This window comes from Narcine bancroftii, chromosome 4, assembly GCF_036971445.1.
Source record: "Narcine bancroftii isolate sNarBan1 chromosome 4, sNarBan1.hap1, whole genome shotgun sequence".
Taxonomy (NCBI): Eukaryota; Metazoa; Chordata; class Chondrichthyes; order Torpediniformes; family Narcinidae; genus Narcine; species Narcine bancroftii.
In genome coordinates this window covers 97,368,935-97,385,640 of record NC_091472.1, presented here as the reverse complement: position 1 = coordinate 97,385,640, position 16,706 = coordinate 97,368,935, and the positions used below count along the sequence as shown (strand labels likewise).

The window sequence follows — 16,706 nt, the reverse complement described above, 5'->3', positions numbered from 1 at the left end:
ATGTCCATATGAGGGGTGACCTGATGGAAGTTTATAAAATTATGAGAGAAGTAGATCAGTTAGACAGTCTTTTTTTCCAGGGTGGAAATGTCAAATACTGGAGAGTATAGCTTTCAGGTGAGAGGAGGGAAGTTCAAAGGAGATTTATGAGGCAATTTTCGTTGCAGAAAGTATGATAGATGCCTGGAACACACCACCAGGGAAGTGGTGAAAGCAGATACGATAGCAATATTTAAGAGACACTTAGACCAGCACATTAACAGGCAGGAAATGGGAGTATATAGACCTTGTCCGGGGAGATGCCTCATGTTCAGCACAGATTATGGTGGGCAGAAGGGCCTGTTCCTGTGCTACACTGCTCAATGTTCTAAGAGGTAACAGACTACAGTATAATATTTACAAGCCTGAATAAGGATGGGTGTCGATGTGGGTGAAATAACACACCTGTACACTGACAGAAATTTCACTACAGTGTCAATGATAAAGACGATCGAACATCCAAATTATAGAATCACGACTAAACCATCAGACACAAGAGTCATTCTTTTCACCTCCAAATCTGTAGAACATTAAAATTAAGTTGTATCCTGGAAAAGTTGGCAAATAATGAATATTTATCACTGATATCCATATGTTGTATGTAGTGAAGCCTTAGGCCAGCGCTGGAGCAAAAGTGAGCATTGGGAATGCGATACCTTAGCTGAGTGAAAACAGTTCTAAAGCAATCATTGAGAGTCATAGAGTTATACAGTACAGAACAGGCCCTTCCGCCCAACTCATCCATGTCGACTACTGTGGCTTCTGGCTTGTCCCATTGGCTGCATCCTAAACACTTCCTATTCAAATCTGCCCCAATGTCTTCCCATTAGATCTCTCCACTCTCACCTTAAATGTATTCCCCCCATACTATTCTGGAAAAAAAGACTCCGAACTTTCACTAAATCCATGACCCTCATAATTTCATGTCACCCCTTAGCATCTCATGATTTTATAAACCACCATAAGGTCATCCCTTAACCTCATGCTCCAAGCAGAAAACTCCTACCTAGCCTATGCTGCCCTGCAGTCCTATCAACAATCGGGTGAACCTCTCTGCATCCTTTCCAACATAATGTCATCCTTCCTATAGTCACAGCAGATCTGAACATAGAGTGTAAAAGTAGATATATGACTATGACAGGAAGCCAGCTCCTCATCAGCTCCTTTTACATTTACCTCGGTGGCAGGTTGACCATTAACATGTGCTACCATTCAACTGGAGTGATATTTCAATATACTTTTAACTTTAACGTCAAACACATGAGCTTCTTGTGCTGGTTGAAACTTGTTGAAAGCACATTGAAAGAATAAAGTTAATAAAAGAAATTGATGATAATGGATGTAATACTACAAAAAAAAATTCTTTGCTCACACTGCACACTTGTATATGATGGAGATAGTTCACAGCATTTCACTCAGATTTATTTTCTATCCTTTGAAGATCCTCTGGGATAGATTTGAAATGCTAGCAAATTTTATTTGTTCATTTTTCAAGATGTGGGCATTGTCAGAATGGCAGCATGTACAGCATATTCTTAATTGCCCTTGGGAAGGTGGTAACAAGGCATTTCCTGAACATGTGTGGTCAATCAGAAAGATGTGGTAGAGAAGCAGAGGGTGCATAGGAGATTCACCACAACATTGCCTGGGATAGAGCAGTCACCTATGAGGAGAGACTGCTGAGGGTAGGTTGTTCTCCATGGGAGCAGAGAAGGTTAGGAGGGGATAATGTTGAGCTATATAAAATTATGAGCGGCTGCAGAAATCTTTTCCCAATATCAAAAAGATATAAAACTAGATTTAGGGTAAGGGGTAAGAGATCCAGAGTGTATCTGAGTGGGGAGTTTGGGGGGGCATCTTCACCCAGAGAGTGGTTAGTACCTGGAACATCTAGCGTGAGAGAGTGGAGGAAAATGGGTCGCCGGCAGCAGTTAAGAGATATCTAGTTGAGCACTTGAATCAGTTAGGCATAGTGGCCTGTGGTCCAAATATTGTGTGATGGGATTAAGGGTGCCCAGTAGTTAATGTGGATAGGCAAGGAAGAATGGTCTGATTCTAAGGTTCCAGGGTTTTGACCAAGCAACAATGAAAAAGCCAACATGTTAAAAGACTTCAACCTAGCCTTTAAATTCACCTGGACTGTTTCTGATAGCTTTTTCGTTTATCTTGACCCCTCTGCTTTCATTTCAGGGAATAAATTATCAATGGACAAATCCACTGACTCTCCTAGCTACCTGGATTATTCCTCTTTGCTTCCTGTCCCTGTAACGACACCATCCTTTTCTCCCAATTCCTCCTCCTCTGCTCTTCTTTTCCCAGGATAAAATTTTCCACTCAAGGGCATCCAAAATGTCCCTTTTCTTTAATAAATGTGGATTCCCCTTTACTGTCACTGATAAAGCATGGAACTGTATCTCCTCTATTTCTCATACTTCTGCTCTCATTCCACCTCCTTCCAGGCAGAACAAGGACAGAGTCCCTCAGGTTCTCACTTTCCACCCCACATGCCTCTGTATCCATTACATTATCTTCCACATATTTCAGCATGATCCAGCTATTCGCCTCATCTTCCACTCTCCACCCCATCCACTTTCACAGGGATCTCTCTCTGAGACTCCCGAGTGCACTCTTGCCTTCCCACCCAAACTCCCACCCTCTTGGGCATTTCCTACCATAACATCAGGAAATGCAAAACCTGTCCCAACATCTCCTCCCTCACCTCAATCTTGGGCCACAACCAAACCTTCCCAGTGTGGCCTTCTCTACATTGGTGAGACCAAACACAGATTGGGTGACCACTTTGCCAAACACCTTCGCTCTGCTTGTGGTACTAAACTTCAGCTTCCTGCAAATGAACATTTCACCTCCCCCAAACATTCCCACAGTGACGCATCTGACCTCGGCCTCATCCATTGTCAGGGAGAAGCTAAACATAAACTTGAGAAACAATACATTCTATTCTTCTTGGACAGCATTAAACATAATGGTACAAACATTGATTAGGTAACTCCAACCCCCATCTGGTTTCACTGTTTGATCTCTTTATCTACTATTGAACTTTATATATTTTTCTCTCTCTCTCCAACTTTTCTCTCTCTGCCTGTCTCTACACCTCCCAGACCTTATATCCTATACTCCATTCCCTCTAGTCCCCTCCCCAGATCCTTTCCCCTTTTTTGTGTAATTTTACCTATTTTATCTTTGTCTTGACAAAGGGTTCAGACCCAAAATGTGGCTCATCATTTCAACCCATGGATGCTGTCTGACTTCCTAAGTTCCTCCAGCAATCCTTTGCTCAAGATTTCGGCATCTGCAACTTCTGCGTTTCTCTGATTTTCTATATGAAAATCCTACCTCTTCTCTCTCGACCCTCCTCCCTTCACGAATAAGATTCACGAGTGTGAGATCAGAAGGCAGCAGATTTGATGACAGTTTCTTTCCCACTGTTATCAGATTCATGAATGATCCTCGCTCAAGTGATGTTGCCTATGCTTTGAACTAACTGATCGCTCGCTATATCCCTGTCACTATGCACTCAGTACCACGCTTTTACTGCTCAGCTGTGTTTGCTGACGAAACAAACTTTCCCACCATATCTCAGTACATGCAGGGGTGTAGTGCTAATTTTTTTAGGTGCCAGCGCTCACCAAAAGGAGTGACAAGGAGGTACCAGAGCTGCCCCCTGAGGTGCTAGAGCAGGGCTCCAGTGAGCTCCAGCAACACTGCACCCCTGCATACATGTGACAATAAACTTGAACTTGGATTGGTGACCTATTTCCATATGTGGATGGCGTGAAACATGAAGGGGAATCTGGAGATGATGGAAAGGATTTGTAGTTAGATGAGTGCTGATGTTACCAATGACCAACTTTGTGTGAGGTGCACATTGCTGAGTTATCTAATCTACTCAATAGTGTGGGTCACAGTAAAATAATGGAGTTCCTGTTTCACACAATAAATTGAAGGCATATTGGGCCAGAGTGTCAAAATGTTCAGCACAAAGTAGCCCTGTCTTACAGTCTCTCAAGTCCCATACTGAATGGGACAGTATGACCAAAATAAACGTGGAATTCTTCTATCTTGGATCAGCTTAGATGAAACAGGTTAAGTTGCTTGTTGATTTTTGCTGTTTATAATAAACTCATTTTAATTTGGATCAATAGACATCCAAAATATTCACCCATGTCCAATTCATGGCAGAGCGACTGTCAATTTACTGCATGTTTGTTTTAATTGTTTATCTCCTATCGTTCTCACTTGCCTCCAAGTAAATTCAAAATCTCCCCTCTCTGGCTACTTTAAAATTAAAATGAACATTATTTTTAATTTTTAGTACCACCCCTCTGCACAAGTCATCACACTCAATGGGTAAGTTATATCCATATGTAAGTGGTTTCTTGTCTTCTTTGGCTTGGCTTCGCGGACGAAGATTTATGGAGGGGGTTAAATCAACATCTTGACAGTGAAAGTCAAACTCACAGGAGACCTACAAAAGTTAAATGATTTCCACTTTTAGAAAATTCTGCCAAAAGATTGTATTGTGGTGGCACGCCATTAGGCAGGTGAACCGGCCCCACATGTCACGCATGTGGCGGGGCAGCGGCCAAAATGGCACCGTTGGGGGAATTCTTCCCGACCTCGGCACCAGGCTTAGAAGCCCGCATTCTGCAGTCCACATGACGCCCTGATGACGTCCGGACCCATGGTGCAGTTCTCAGCCAGGTCCAGGCTGGGATAATAAGACCAGCCAGGCAGACCTCAATAAATCAGTTTTGCTCACTGAACTCAACCCCTGTTTGGTTGTGGAGTTATTCAGTAAGCAGAGTAGCCATCGCTACATTGGTGACCCCGACAGGTTCAAACGCCTTTGAACCCGATATGAACGACTCCTTGATCAACGCTATTGCCATCAAGCTTCCTGACTTCTGGGTACAGGAGCCAAAGATCTGGTTCAGCCACACAGAGGCTCAGTTTCACCTCCGCCAGATTTCATCAGATACGACCAAGTTTTATCATGTGGTCGCCGCCCTGGACCAGGCCACCGCCAAATGAGTGCTGCACCTCGTCCAGCACCCTCCTATGGAAGACAAGTATGGGACCATCAAGCGGGTGCTCACAGGCTCCCTCGGCCTCTCCAGGCGCTAGCGTGCTTCTCGGATGCTTCACCTCGACGCCTTGGGAGACAGAACTCCAATCACGTTGATGGATGAGATGCTCATGCTCATGGGTGATCACACCAACTGCCCATTCTTCGAGCCCATCTTCCTCGACTATATGCCCAAAGACATCCAGCCGTTACTGTTCCAGGAGAGCTTTGATGATCCCAGGAAGGTCACTCAGAAAGCTCAGGAGCTATGGCTTGAATGATTCCCGGAGCACTCAGTAGTCCAACTGGTTATGAACCTTGGGTATGGCCACGCCAAGCGTTTCTCTAGTGCTGCGGAGGAACACTCGGCCCCTGCAGGGGCCTCAAAGAGCATAGCCAGAAGCAAGCCATCCACTTCAGGCCTCTGCTTCTTCTACCAGCGCTGGGAGCCAAGGCTCAGAAGTGCCATCAGCCCTGCTCATTCCAGGGAAACAACCAGGCTGACCGCTGTTAATGGCTGCGGCAGCTGGCCAAGAACACAGCCTTCTCTACCTGCGAGATGCAATCAGCAACCTACGCTTCCTCAACGACACTGGGACCCAGATCAGAGTCATCCCGGCCACAGCCATCGAGTCCTGGATCTGGCCTCGATGGCCCCACTCCGTGCAACCAACTCGACGGAGATCTGAATGTATGGTACCAAGACCGTCTACTTCCAGCTCGGCCAGCAGAAGTTCTCATGGGGGTTCAATGTTTTGTCTCTCCAAACTTCCATCCTGATTGTCGACTTCTTCCTCGCCCACGGACTCCTGATTGACCCCCTGAGCTAGGCGACTTGTTGATGCCTGTACCTTCCAATCCGCTCGTCTCAATGCATCCCGCACAGAGCAGCCACAGATGGCCATGGTCAGTGAACCCAAGGACGAGTTCTAGCGCATCCTGGATGAGTTCCCGTCCCTCCTCAAGCCGCAGTTCTCCACTGCCTCACCACGCCATGGGGTGTTTCATCATATCCCCACCCAAGGCCCGCAGTCCATGCCAAGGCACGCCGGATCCCGCCAGATAAGCTCCAGATAGCGAAAGAGAAGTTCTCGCATCAGCAGGAGCTAGGGATCATTCGACACTCTGACAGTCCTTGGGCCTCGCCGCTCCACTTGGTCCACTGGCACTCCTGCTGAGATTATCGACGGCTTAACGAAGCGATAGTACCTGACCATTTCCCAATCCCTCACATTCAGGACTTTATGGCCAACCTGTATGGTGCAAGGGTGTTCTGCAAGGTCGACCTGGTGTGCAGATATCATCAAATCCCAGTGCACCCCAAGGACATCCCCAAAACGGCCATCATCGCCCCCTTCGGCCTGTTTGAATTTCTACGAATGCCTTTCAGGCTCAAGAACGCAGCCCATACGCTCCAGCACATCATGGATACGGTGGGCAGAGATTTAAACTTTGTGTTCATTTATCTGGATGATATTCTTGTCACCAGCAGAGACTGGGCACAACACAAGTCTCACCTGCGCACCCCCTTCTCCCGACTGGCCGACCGACCTAACAATCAACCAGGCCAAATGCCAGTTCGGGAAAGAGTCTATCCAGTTCCTGGGCTATACCATCACAGCCGAAGGAGCTATACCAGCTGCTATGAAGGTCGCTGCAATCAGAGAGTTCCCGCGCCCAGACAACCTCAAGGGGCTACTAGAATTCGCAAGTATGGTCAATTCTGCAACTGATTTATTCCAGGTGCTGCAAGCATCATGCAGCTGCTCTTTGCCCTCATCGCTGCCAAGGACAAAACACTTGCCTGGACTCCAGAGGCCAGCAGGGCATTTGAAGCCACAAAAGCTGCCCTCGCGAAGGCTACCCTGCTCTTCCACCTGCGCAGTGACCTTCATACGGCGCTCTCCGTCGATGCCTCCACCACCACCGTTGGTGCTGACCTGGAGCAGCAGGTTAACGGACAGTGGAAACCACTGGCATTCTTCAGTTGACTTCTTCATCTGCCAGAGCGCAAGTATAGCATTTTCGACCGTGAGTTGCTGGGCATGTACCTCGCTCTGCATCATTTTTGCTATTTCTTGGAGGGGAGGCCTTTCACCATTTTTACTGACCACAAATCCCTCACTCAGGTGCTCACTATGGCTAGAGATCCCTGGTCAGCCCACCAGCTGTGCCACCTGTCCTTTGTGTCGGAGTTAACCACCGACATTCGGCACAAGGCAGGGAAAGACAACATGGTCGCCGACGCGCTCTCCCGACCGGCAATTTACTCGCTGACATCCAGGTTAGACTACAACCAGCTTGCCCGGGACCAGAAGTCTGATGAAGAGAAGCAGACCTTCAGGACAGGCCTGCGGTTCCAGGACCTCCCGACTCATCTCGGTGACGATACCGTCCTGTGCAATGTCTCCATGGGTACCCTGCGACCAGTGGTACCCCAGCAGTGGCGCAGACAAGTCTTCCACCATATCCATGACCTTTCCCACCCTTCCATCAGGTCCACGGTTCGTATGGTGGCAGAACGCTTCGTCTGGCATGGGCTTCGAAAGCAGATTGCAAACTAGGCCAGGACCTGCACCCATTTCCAGCTTTCCAAGCTACATAAGCACACCAGAGTGCCCGTGCAGGGCGAACATGTCCGAGAACGGTTCAGCCACATACATGTGGACATTGTCGGCCCCTTACCCATTTCCCAAGGTAACTGCTACCTTTTCATGGTGGTAGACCGTACCACTCACTGGCCTGAGGCAATTCCAATGCCAGATGCCTCCACAGACTCCTGCTCCTGAGCACTTTTGAATGGTTGGGTTGCCCGGTTCGGCGTCCCGACCCACATCACCAGCGACAAAGGCATGCAGTTCACCTCAGCGCTCTGGGCACAGCTCGTCAACAGACTGGGAATTGAGCTGCATCACACAACGGTCTATCACCCACAAGCCAATGGACTGGTCGAGCAATTCACCGTCATCTTAAGTTGACACTTATGGCCCACCTCACCAACACTGATTGGGTGGATGAGCTGCCTTGGGTACTCCTGGGCATTCTCTCAACACACAAAGAAGACCTGCAGATGGCATCAGTCGAGCTGGTCTACGGTGGCTGGTCTATATTGATAAATTGAGTTTATCAATGCACCTCACAGTCCTCAACAGTCACCGCACAGTTTACTTCCCTACCCCCGGACCTAGTTGGACTCCTTCACACCCCCACCACCATCCAGACTTGGCACACAGGCTTCCTACATCCCAAGTGAGTTGTATTCCACTGAATATGTCTTCGTCAGATGAAGCCCGTCCACAGCGCCCACTTCAAAGACCGTACGAAGGGCTGTACAGAGTCATCCAGTGTTCAGGATCCACCTTCACACTGGATATCAATGGTAAGAGGGAACTATTTACTGTGGACAGATTGAAGCCAGCACGCCTCGACCCCAATGAACCAGTCGTCGCGGCCCAGCCCAAGAAGCGATGTGGCCCACCAAAGAAGGACATTGGCATTGGTTCTGAGGGGGAGCTGTGTGGCGGCACGCCATTAGGCAGACGAACCAGCCCCACATATCACGCCCCCCGGCAGGGCAGCCGGCCAAAATGGCGTCATCATGGATTTCTTCCCAACCTCAGCACCAGGCTTAGAAGCCCACACTCTGCGGCCCACGTGATGCCCTGTTGACGTCCGGACCCACGGCACAGTTCTCAGCCAGGTCCAGGCTGGGAGAATAAGAACAGCCAGGCAGACCTCAGTAAATCAGTTTTGCTCACTGAACTCAACCCGTTTGGTTGTGGAGTTATTCAGTAAGCAGAGTAGCCGTCACTACAGTCACAAGTGAACAGTCACACTGTCTAATATGATAGAGCAATAATAAACTATGCCATTTTAGTTATCATTCTGAATGGACTAAACCCTTTGCTGTGTGACCAACCTGCAGTGTTTCTCCAGGAATCCATGTGTTCCTGTCAGTAGTGAATTGTTATGTTAATTAGTTTTGCTTATTATAAAGTCCTAAGGTCAGGCAAATTAATTGTATCACTCAATGTACTGAGCAGAATGGTTGCCTTTTCTCCTACCTCTCTCGATCCTGCTCCAGGAGGTTGGTGAAATCATCACTCTTGTTCATGTAATCTGTGTGCTTGTGCTTCTCATTTTCCAATTCATGGACAGTTCGTCTGTGGCACTTTTCAGCTAAAAGCAGCTGTTCCAACATGCGTCGATAGGTTTCTCTGTGTTTCTCCACCAGCAGGTCCAACTGCAGGACAGAGAAAAAACATTGAGTCAAGCAGAACCCACCTGGTCACCACTGATTAGGCCTGCACACTTTCTTGGTTGTACAGTCCACTCAACACTACCTGGTATTTCTTCAAATTTGAATTTAAGCATCGGCCAATCACTGCAGCAAACTCGGTCCCGCACTTCCACCAACGGGATGGAGCTGGGATATAATTTCTCCACAAAAGAATGGCAGATTATATAGATCAGGTTCCCTGAAGACTTAGACCACTATGGCCCATTCTATCAACTCATCCTATTGCTGCCACTAAAAGCTGATGACCTCACAAGTATGGTCAATATCTTTTCCAGAATCCTAAACAGTTCTATTAATCATCTAATGAACCTCAATATATCTCACCAACCAATTAACTGTGATCTCCATCAAGCAGGATTTTGACCCAATATTCACATGCCCCAAATTACCCTTAGACATTACTTCAAGCCTCAATTCCATATTTCATAACTTATGTGCTTGTCCAGCTACTTATCCATAGCATATGCATCACCCAGACCTCTTACAACATTCAGTGAGACACTTCCTTCTGTTGTGTGGGAGAGGTTGATGAGAGCTGTTTCAGGAGACCGAAAGGATCAAGGCAAGGGCATTTTCCCCTGAAGCGTATGAGGTTGAGTATTGACCTGACAGAGGTTTATAAAGTCACAAGGGATATCGATAAGGTGAATGATAACAGTCTTTTCACCAAGGGTAGGAAATATAAAATGAATGAGGAAAGATTTGAAAGTGTTCAGAGGGCAGCTTTTTCATACAGAGGGTGGTAGGCATGTGAAACGTTCCCAGAGGAAGTGGGTACAATTGAAGCATTCAAAAGACATTTATTCAGGTACATGGATAGAAAAGGATTAGAGAGAGATAGGCCAAATGCAGGCAAATGGTACTAACTGAGGGAGAGAATGGTCAGCATGGACAAGTTCCACATTGTAAAATTCCATGACTCAGAGGTCTGGAGTAGCTGTTGTGAATTTATGATCGGCAGCTGTGTGAAGTTTGCAGAGGATGTGGGATATCCATGGATAATCCATTTCCTACCACAGTCTCTCCTGATTTATATCCTATTTATCTCCTTCCCTGACTCCTATGTTTCAGTTAAGGCCTCCTGAGGTACCGAAGAAGAGGGCCGCGGGCATGTAGTCTGACCTCATTTGCTTTGCAAGCTCAGATGCAGGTTTTGTATGCTATTCACAGGGTCAAGTGACAGGCAGGAAGTCGGATACCAAGGATATCTCATCTGCCAACTCTGAGGAGGGCAATTCAACTCCAGAAGGCCCAGATTAGAACTTGCAGTGACGGTGTCAAAGGGCTGATTTTTGTTTACTTTGTGGGCATCTGGATGTGATTAGCAAGACCATCATTGGTTGGCCTTAAGAAGGTGGAGGTGAGCTGGTTTCTTGAACCACTGCAGTCCCTGTCCTCCTGTTGCCCTGTTCTCCCAGCTGGTCAGTCTGGCAGGTTGGCCCACTGCTCTACTCGTTATACACCCACGACTGTGTGGCAAGGCACAATTCAAATGCTATCTACAAATTTGCCGATGACACCATGGTTGTCGGCAGAATCACAAATGGCAATGAGGAAGTGTGAGTGGTGTCACACCAACAACCTTGCACTCAACATTAGTAAATCCAAGGAGATGATTGTGAACTTCAGGAGGAAGTCAGGAGAATACAAACCAGTCCTCATGGAGGGCTCAGTAGTGCAGAGGGTCAAGAACTTCAAATTCCTGGGTGTCAACATCTTCGAGGATCTGTCCTGAAGCCTCCATGTCAATGCAATCATGAAGCAGGCTCGCCAGCAGCTATACTTCATGAGGTGTTTGAGGAGATTCAGTATGTCACTGAAAACTCCTGAAAACCTTTACAGGTGTACCGTGGAGAGCATTCTGGCTGTTTGCATCACTGTCTGGTATGAAGGTGCCAACGGTCAGGACAAGAAAAACTCAGCTTGTTAACTCAGCTTGTGACATCACAGGCACCAGCCTTCACTCCTTCTAGGACATCTACAGAAGGCGGTGTCTTAAAAAAGCAGTCTCTATCCTCAAAGGCCCCCACCATCCAGGCCTTGCCCTCTTCACTCTGCTACTATCGGGAAAAAGGCACAGGAGCCTGAAGATGAGCACTCAGTGGCACAAGGACAGCTTCTTCCCTGCTTTTATCAGATTCCTGAATAATCAATCAACCAAAGACACTGCCTTGTTTTGACTTTTCATGCACTATTTTTATTTATTGTTGTAAGGTGGTTTGTATGAATATTTGCACCGTGAGGCTGCTGCAAAACAATGAATTTTGTGTCTTGTTCATGACAATAAATTCTGATTCTAATTCTGAGTAACCCAGGCGAGTAACTGCAGTGTGCTTTGTGGATGGTACACCCTGCAATAATTGTATGGAAGTGAGGAGGGAATGAATTAAAAACACAGAAATGCTGGAGGATCTCAGCAGATCTCACAGCATCCATAGGAGGTAAAGACATATTACCGATGTTTCAGGCCTGAGCCCTTCCTCAAAGTATGAGCGAAAAATAGGCAGGCATCAGAATAAATGAAAGGACAGAAGGATGAGAGCAGACCAACAGATAATTGGATATGGAGAAGAGATCAGGAGAAAGAAATTATGAGAATTGATTTGGGGGGGGGGGGTTTGGCTCTGTGAATGCAGAGCTGGGGTCAAAGGGACAGAGGGAAAAGGGAAGAGAGAGAGAGAATGCAAGCTGAAGGAAAGGAGACATGGGGTGGGGGGGGGGGGGGGAAGGGGTGGGAGGAAGTGGCCTATGGCAACCGGAGTAGTCAATATTAATGTGATCCAGTTGGAGGGTGCCCAGGCAGAATATGAGGTGTTCTTCCTCCAATTTGCAGGATGAGTGAATGACAAGGGCAATGGATGGTTTTGAGCAGGCAGCTGGATAGTGCACACAGGCAGTTTCCCATGGTAGAATAGATTTAAGAAGAGGGGAGATATTTAAGAGAACTTTTTTTTCCACTAAGGGTGTCGTCCTTATCTGAAACAAGCTACCAATTGATGCTTTGGAGGCAAGCGCAACCTCATTCTTTAAAAGGCTTTTGGATAGGTATACGGATGGGCAGGGCTTCGAAGGATATGGACTAAATGCAGGCAAACAGGACAAGCCCAGAATGCCAACTTGGTCAGCATGAAAAATTCAGGCCAAAGGGACTGCTCCACACTGCATGACTGAGATCAAAGGAAGAAACTGGAATGGATCATTAGCATCCCTGCATGAGCACGTTGTGGATACTTCAGCCTTGTCTCCAGCCCTCACGCACTGGCCCTGCCTTGTCTCCAGCCCTCACACACTGGCCCTGCCTTGTCTCCAGCCCTCACACACTGGCCCTGCCTTTGCTGAGGATAGAAATGTTCTCAGCCATCTCCTCCCATATGCTGTTTAAACTGGTCACTTTCATTCATAACCAGAGGTGTAGGACTGCAGATCTTCGCCCCAATACACTGGCTGCAGAGGCCACAGAGCTCTTTCTACTGTGTGTTAATTTTGTTTAGCATGCACGTGCTCCTCTGTTGCAGCTGCAGTTGGCCACTCCATCTTTTTAGGTGTGTCTGGTGTAGCTCCTGACTATGCCCTCCTGCACTCATCATGATCCACTGTTTCAAATATGGAGGCTAAAATAAAAAACAAGAAGCACTCAACAGATTGGGCAGCATCTGTGGATGGAAACAGAGTTAACGTTTTGTGTCTGATACCTGTTGTCAGGACTGGGTAAAGAAAAAACTATCAGTAATGGAGAGGTGGGATAGGGTTGGGTATAACACATGGAATATTGTTTTTAAGATGAGACCAAGTGAACTCCCCTATACATGGAACAGATTAGGTTGGGATATTATGCTGTACTGAAACACATTGCCTTGAGCCTTGGTTCCTGATGCCACAGTAAGGTGGTGGGGTGAGGGGGGAGAAGCTTTTAAATATGCTTTGGACATGTTTTCCTTTTCATTTGAACACAATCTGCATGGTTTTCTGATGGGGCTTTGACTTTTCTGCTGCTCAGACTGAGCAAACTAATCCACACACTGCCCTGAGGCCACTTTTCGCTTGGACAGAGCTAAGTAGTCAGGAAAGAACTGAAAATACTTTGGAGTAATAAGGCTAGGGACATCTTAAATTAGTATAATTCACTTATGTTTTTCTGAACAGCCACAGAGACAAGATGAGGTGTAGTTCAGGCCAAAGCATCATTTAATAAGTCCTCCTGAATTGTTGCCTGTGGTTTCAACCCAATGTATGCCAAACCTTATGAGCACAGTATGCAGTACAGGAGGCAAAATAACTCATGGTAGGAGGTAGGTTGGATGTCCAATAATTTTCTGGGTTGTGCTTACAAATTAGTTTGTGGTACATTAGTCTAATTAATTTAAAGGGGACACCCCCAGCACAGTGACAGTCAAAGAAATGCCTCATGTTCCATTGTCCACAAATGCAGCAACCTATGTGTACGAGTCACTGAGTTACACAGCGAGGAAACAGGCCTTTTAGTCCAACTCATGCATGCCAATCAAGTAGTCCAACTGAGCAAGTCCTATTTGCTCACATCCCTCTAAGCTATTTCCATCCATGTACATGTGATGGCTATTGTCACATCAAGTCTCCACACACCACATGTCTTGCATTTAAGAACACAGGTTCAACACATTCAGAAACAGTTTGGTTCTACAAAAATTTTCCACCATTTGGCACTCACAGGATAACTCACATGCTCATTGTGTCCTCTGACCTAATGTAAATCCCACATTTGCCTCTCACATCGTGGACATACTCAGATAGCATGGAACTCACCAAAGACTCACAATTCTGTGAGAAGATGTTTCAGCTCCTTCTTGTCTTAAATGAATGGACCCATATTTTAACCAATGACTCCTAGCAAGAGGTGAGAGTGAACTGATACTGTCAAGGTAAGAAAGTAGACAGAGCTATGACTGTGTCAGTATTCACTTTACAACACCAGTAAGAGATGGAAATTACTTCACCCTGTCTTCTTCATCTCTAAGTTCTCCTACAGCACCAAACATCTTCTCCAAATCAATTATTTCAAGTCCTCTCAGATATTTTCCATCAAGACATCTCTTACTGTCCAATAGATACAAGTCTAGTTTATTCTATATATTTTAAAATCCTGGAGAAAGTCAGAAAGTAATGCAGCATTTCCAATGTTTCAGGCCTGAACCCTTCATCAAGGTATGTGCTAAACACAAGCAGGCCCCTGAATAAATTGGTGGAGAGGATGGGGCAGTGGGAGGAGCACAGGGCCACAGGCAAGAAGACATAGGTGGATAGAGATGGGAGGGCACAAGAGAAAAAAAGCTGAGAAATGAGAGGGGGAGGGGTAGCTCTCTGAATGGAGAGGGTGGTGGGGAATTAGGGGGAGGGAATGGGGCATTGGAGAATTCACGGGGGGGGTGGCAGATAGGGGAGATCAAAGGGGGAAGTGGAGGGTGGAGGGGTTAGAGGGGAGATGAGAGGGTCTGAAGGATGGGGTGGGAAGAAAGGGGGAGCTCAAAGGAAATAGGTAGAGGGTGAGTAGGGATAGGTGTGAGGGAATAGGGAAGGGTAAGGAGTGGAGGGGGATGACGACAACGAGGCATTGGGATCCAGCAGCAGAAGAATCCAAGAATTCAACCTTGTGGAGGCTGAGGTTGGTGTGGGAACTGGCAATGGAGTCAGCATGGATGCCAGAAGGGAGTTGGTGGGACAGGGATGAGATACAAGCCTAGACTGTCCAACCTTTCCTTGTGAAACAAAACATTCAATCAAGATGTCAGCCTATTCCAGTGACAATAACACTAATGTCAACTGAGGGATAAATATTGCGTTGAGCAAGGAATAACTTCAAAATCTGCTGTGAAGTCTCCAACATCTACCTGTTGGGGCTTTGGTTAGTGAGAGAAGAGATAGCTGGCTCAGTAGCTATGATCTTTGAATCCTCTTTGGCCATAGGAGGATTGGAGAATGGCAAATGTAGTCCCCTTGTTTAAAAAAAGGTAACAGGGAGGATCCTTGGAATTATAGACCAGTGAGTGTGCAAACTAATGGAGAGGATTCTTAACGATAGGATCTATGAGCATTTGCAGAAGTACAGTCTACTCTAGGATAGTCAGCATGGCTTTGTGAAGGGAAGGTCATGCCTCATGAGTAACAAAAAAAATTGATGAGGGTAGGGCGATAGTTGTAGTCTACATGGATTTTTGCAAGGCTTTTGACAAGGTCCCCACACGAGAGAGTCATCCAGAAAGTCATGAGGCATAGGATCAATGGAAATTTGGCTGTGTGGATAAAAAATTGGCTTGTAGGAAGAAACCAGAGAGTAGTAGTGGAAGGAAAGAATTCTTTCTGGAGGTTGGTGACTAGTGGAGTGCTGCAAGGATCTGTTCTGGGACCCCTGCTCTTTGTGATTTTTATAAGTTTGTGGATTACACGAAAGTCGGAAGAGTTGTTGATGAGGCTAAAGGTTGTTGAAGGTTACAAGATAATATAGACAGGATACATAGTTGGGCAGAAAAGAGGTAGATGGATTTCAATCCAGGTAAGTGTGAGGTGATGCATTTTGGAAGGACAAACCAGAAGGATGAGTACAGGGTTAATGGTCAGTTACTTAAGAGTGTGGATGAACAGAGGGACCTTGGGGTGCAAATCCATACATCCCTCAAGGTCGCCACACAGATTGAAAGGATAGTTAAGAAAGCCTATGGGATGCTGGGATTAATTAATAGGGGGATTGAATTCAGGAGTAGAGAGGTCATGTTACAAATCTTTGGTAAGACCACACTTAGAGTATAGTGTTCAGTTCTGGTCACCTCATTATAGGAAGGATGTAGAAGCTATAGAGAGAGTAGAGAAGGAGATTTACCAGGATGTTGCCTGGATTGGAAAACCAGTCTTATGAGGCAAGGTTAGCAGAGCTGGGTCTTTTCTCTTTGGAGTGTAGAAGGATGAGATGAGATATGATAGAGGTCTACAAGATTATGAGAGGCATAGATATGGTGGACAGCCAGCACCTGTTTCTCAGGGCAGGATCAGCAAAAACCAGAGGACATGTGTACAAAGTGAAGGGAGGGAAGTTTAGGGGAGACATCAGGGGTACGTTTTTTACACAGGGAGTTGTGGGTGCCTGGAATGCCTTGCTCAGAATGGTAATGGAGGCTGAAACATTGGGGGGATTTAAGAGACTCTTAGACAGACACATGGATGAAATAAAAATAGAGGGTTATGGGGTAGGGTGGGTTTAGTATTTTTATTTAGGAAGGGATATATGGGTCAGCACCACATCGAGGGCCAAAG

At 46.5% G+C, this 16,706-nt stretch overlaps 1 protein-coding gene across 4 annotated transcripts in view; it reads right to left on the bottom strand.

Annotated features, from left to right (window-relative positions):
- The window catches only part of filip1b (filamin A interacting protein 1b), a 265,621-nt gene that overhangs the window by 93,077 nt on the left and 155,838 nt on the right, over nt 1–16,706 (bottom strand). For all 4 annotated transcript variants that reach the window (XM_069932128.1, XM_069932127.1, XM_069932130.1 and 1 more), the window contains one exon: nt 9,190–9,368. In XM_069932128.1, the coding sequence (XP_069788229.1) occupies nt 9,190–9,368 (179 nt within the window). The remainder of the gene's footprint in view (nt 1–9,189; nt 9,369–16,706) is intronic.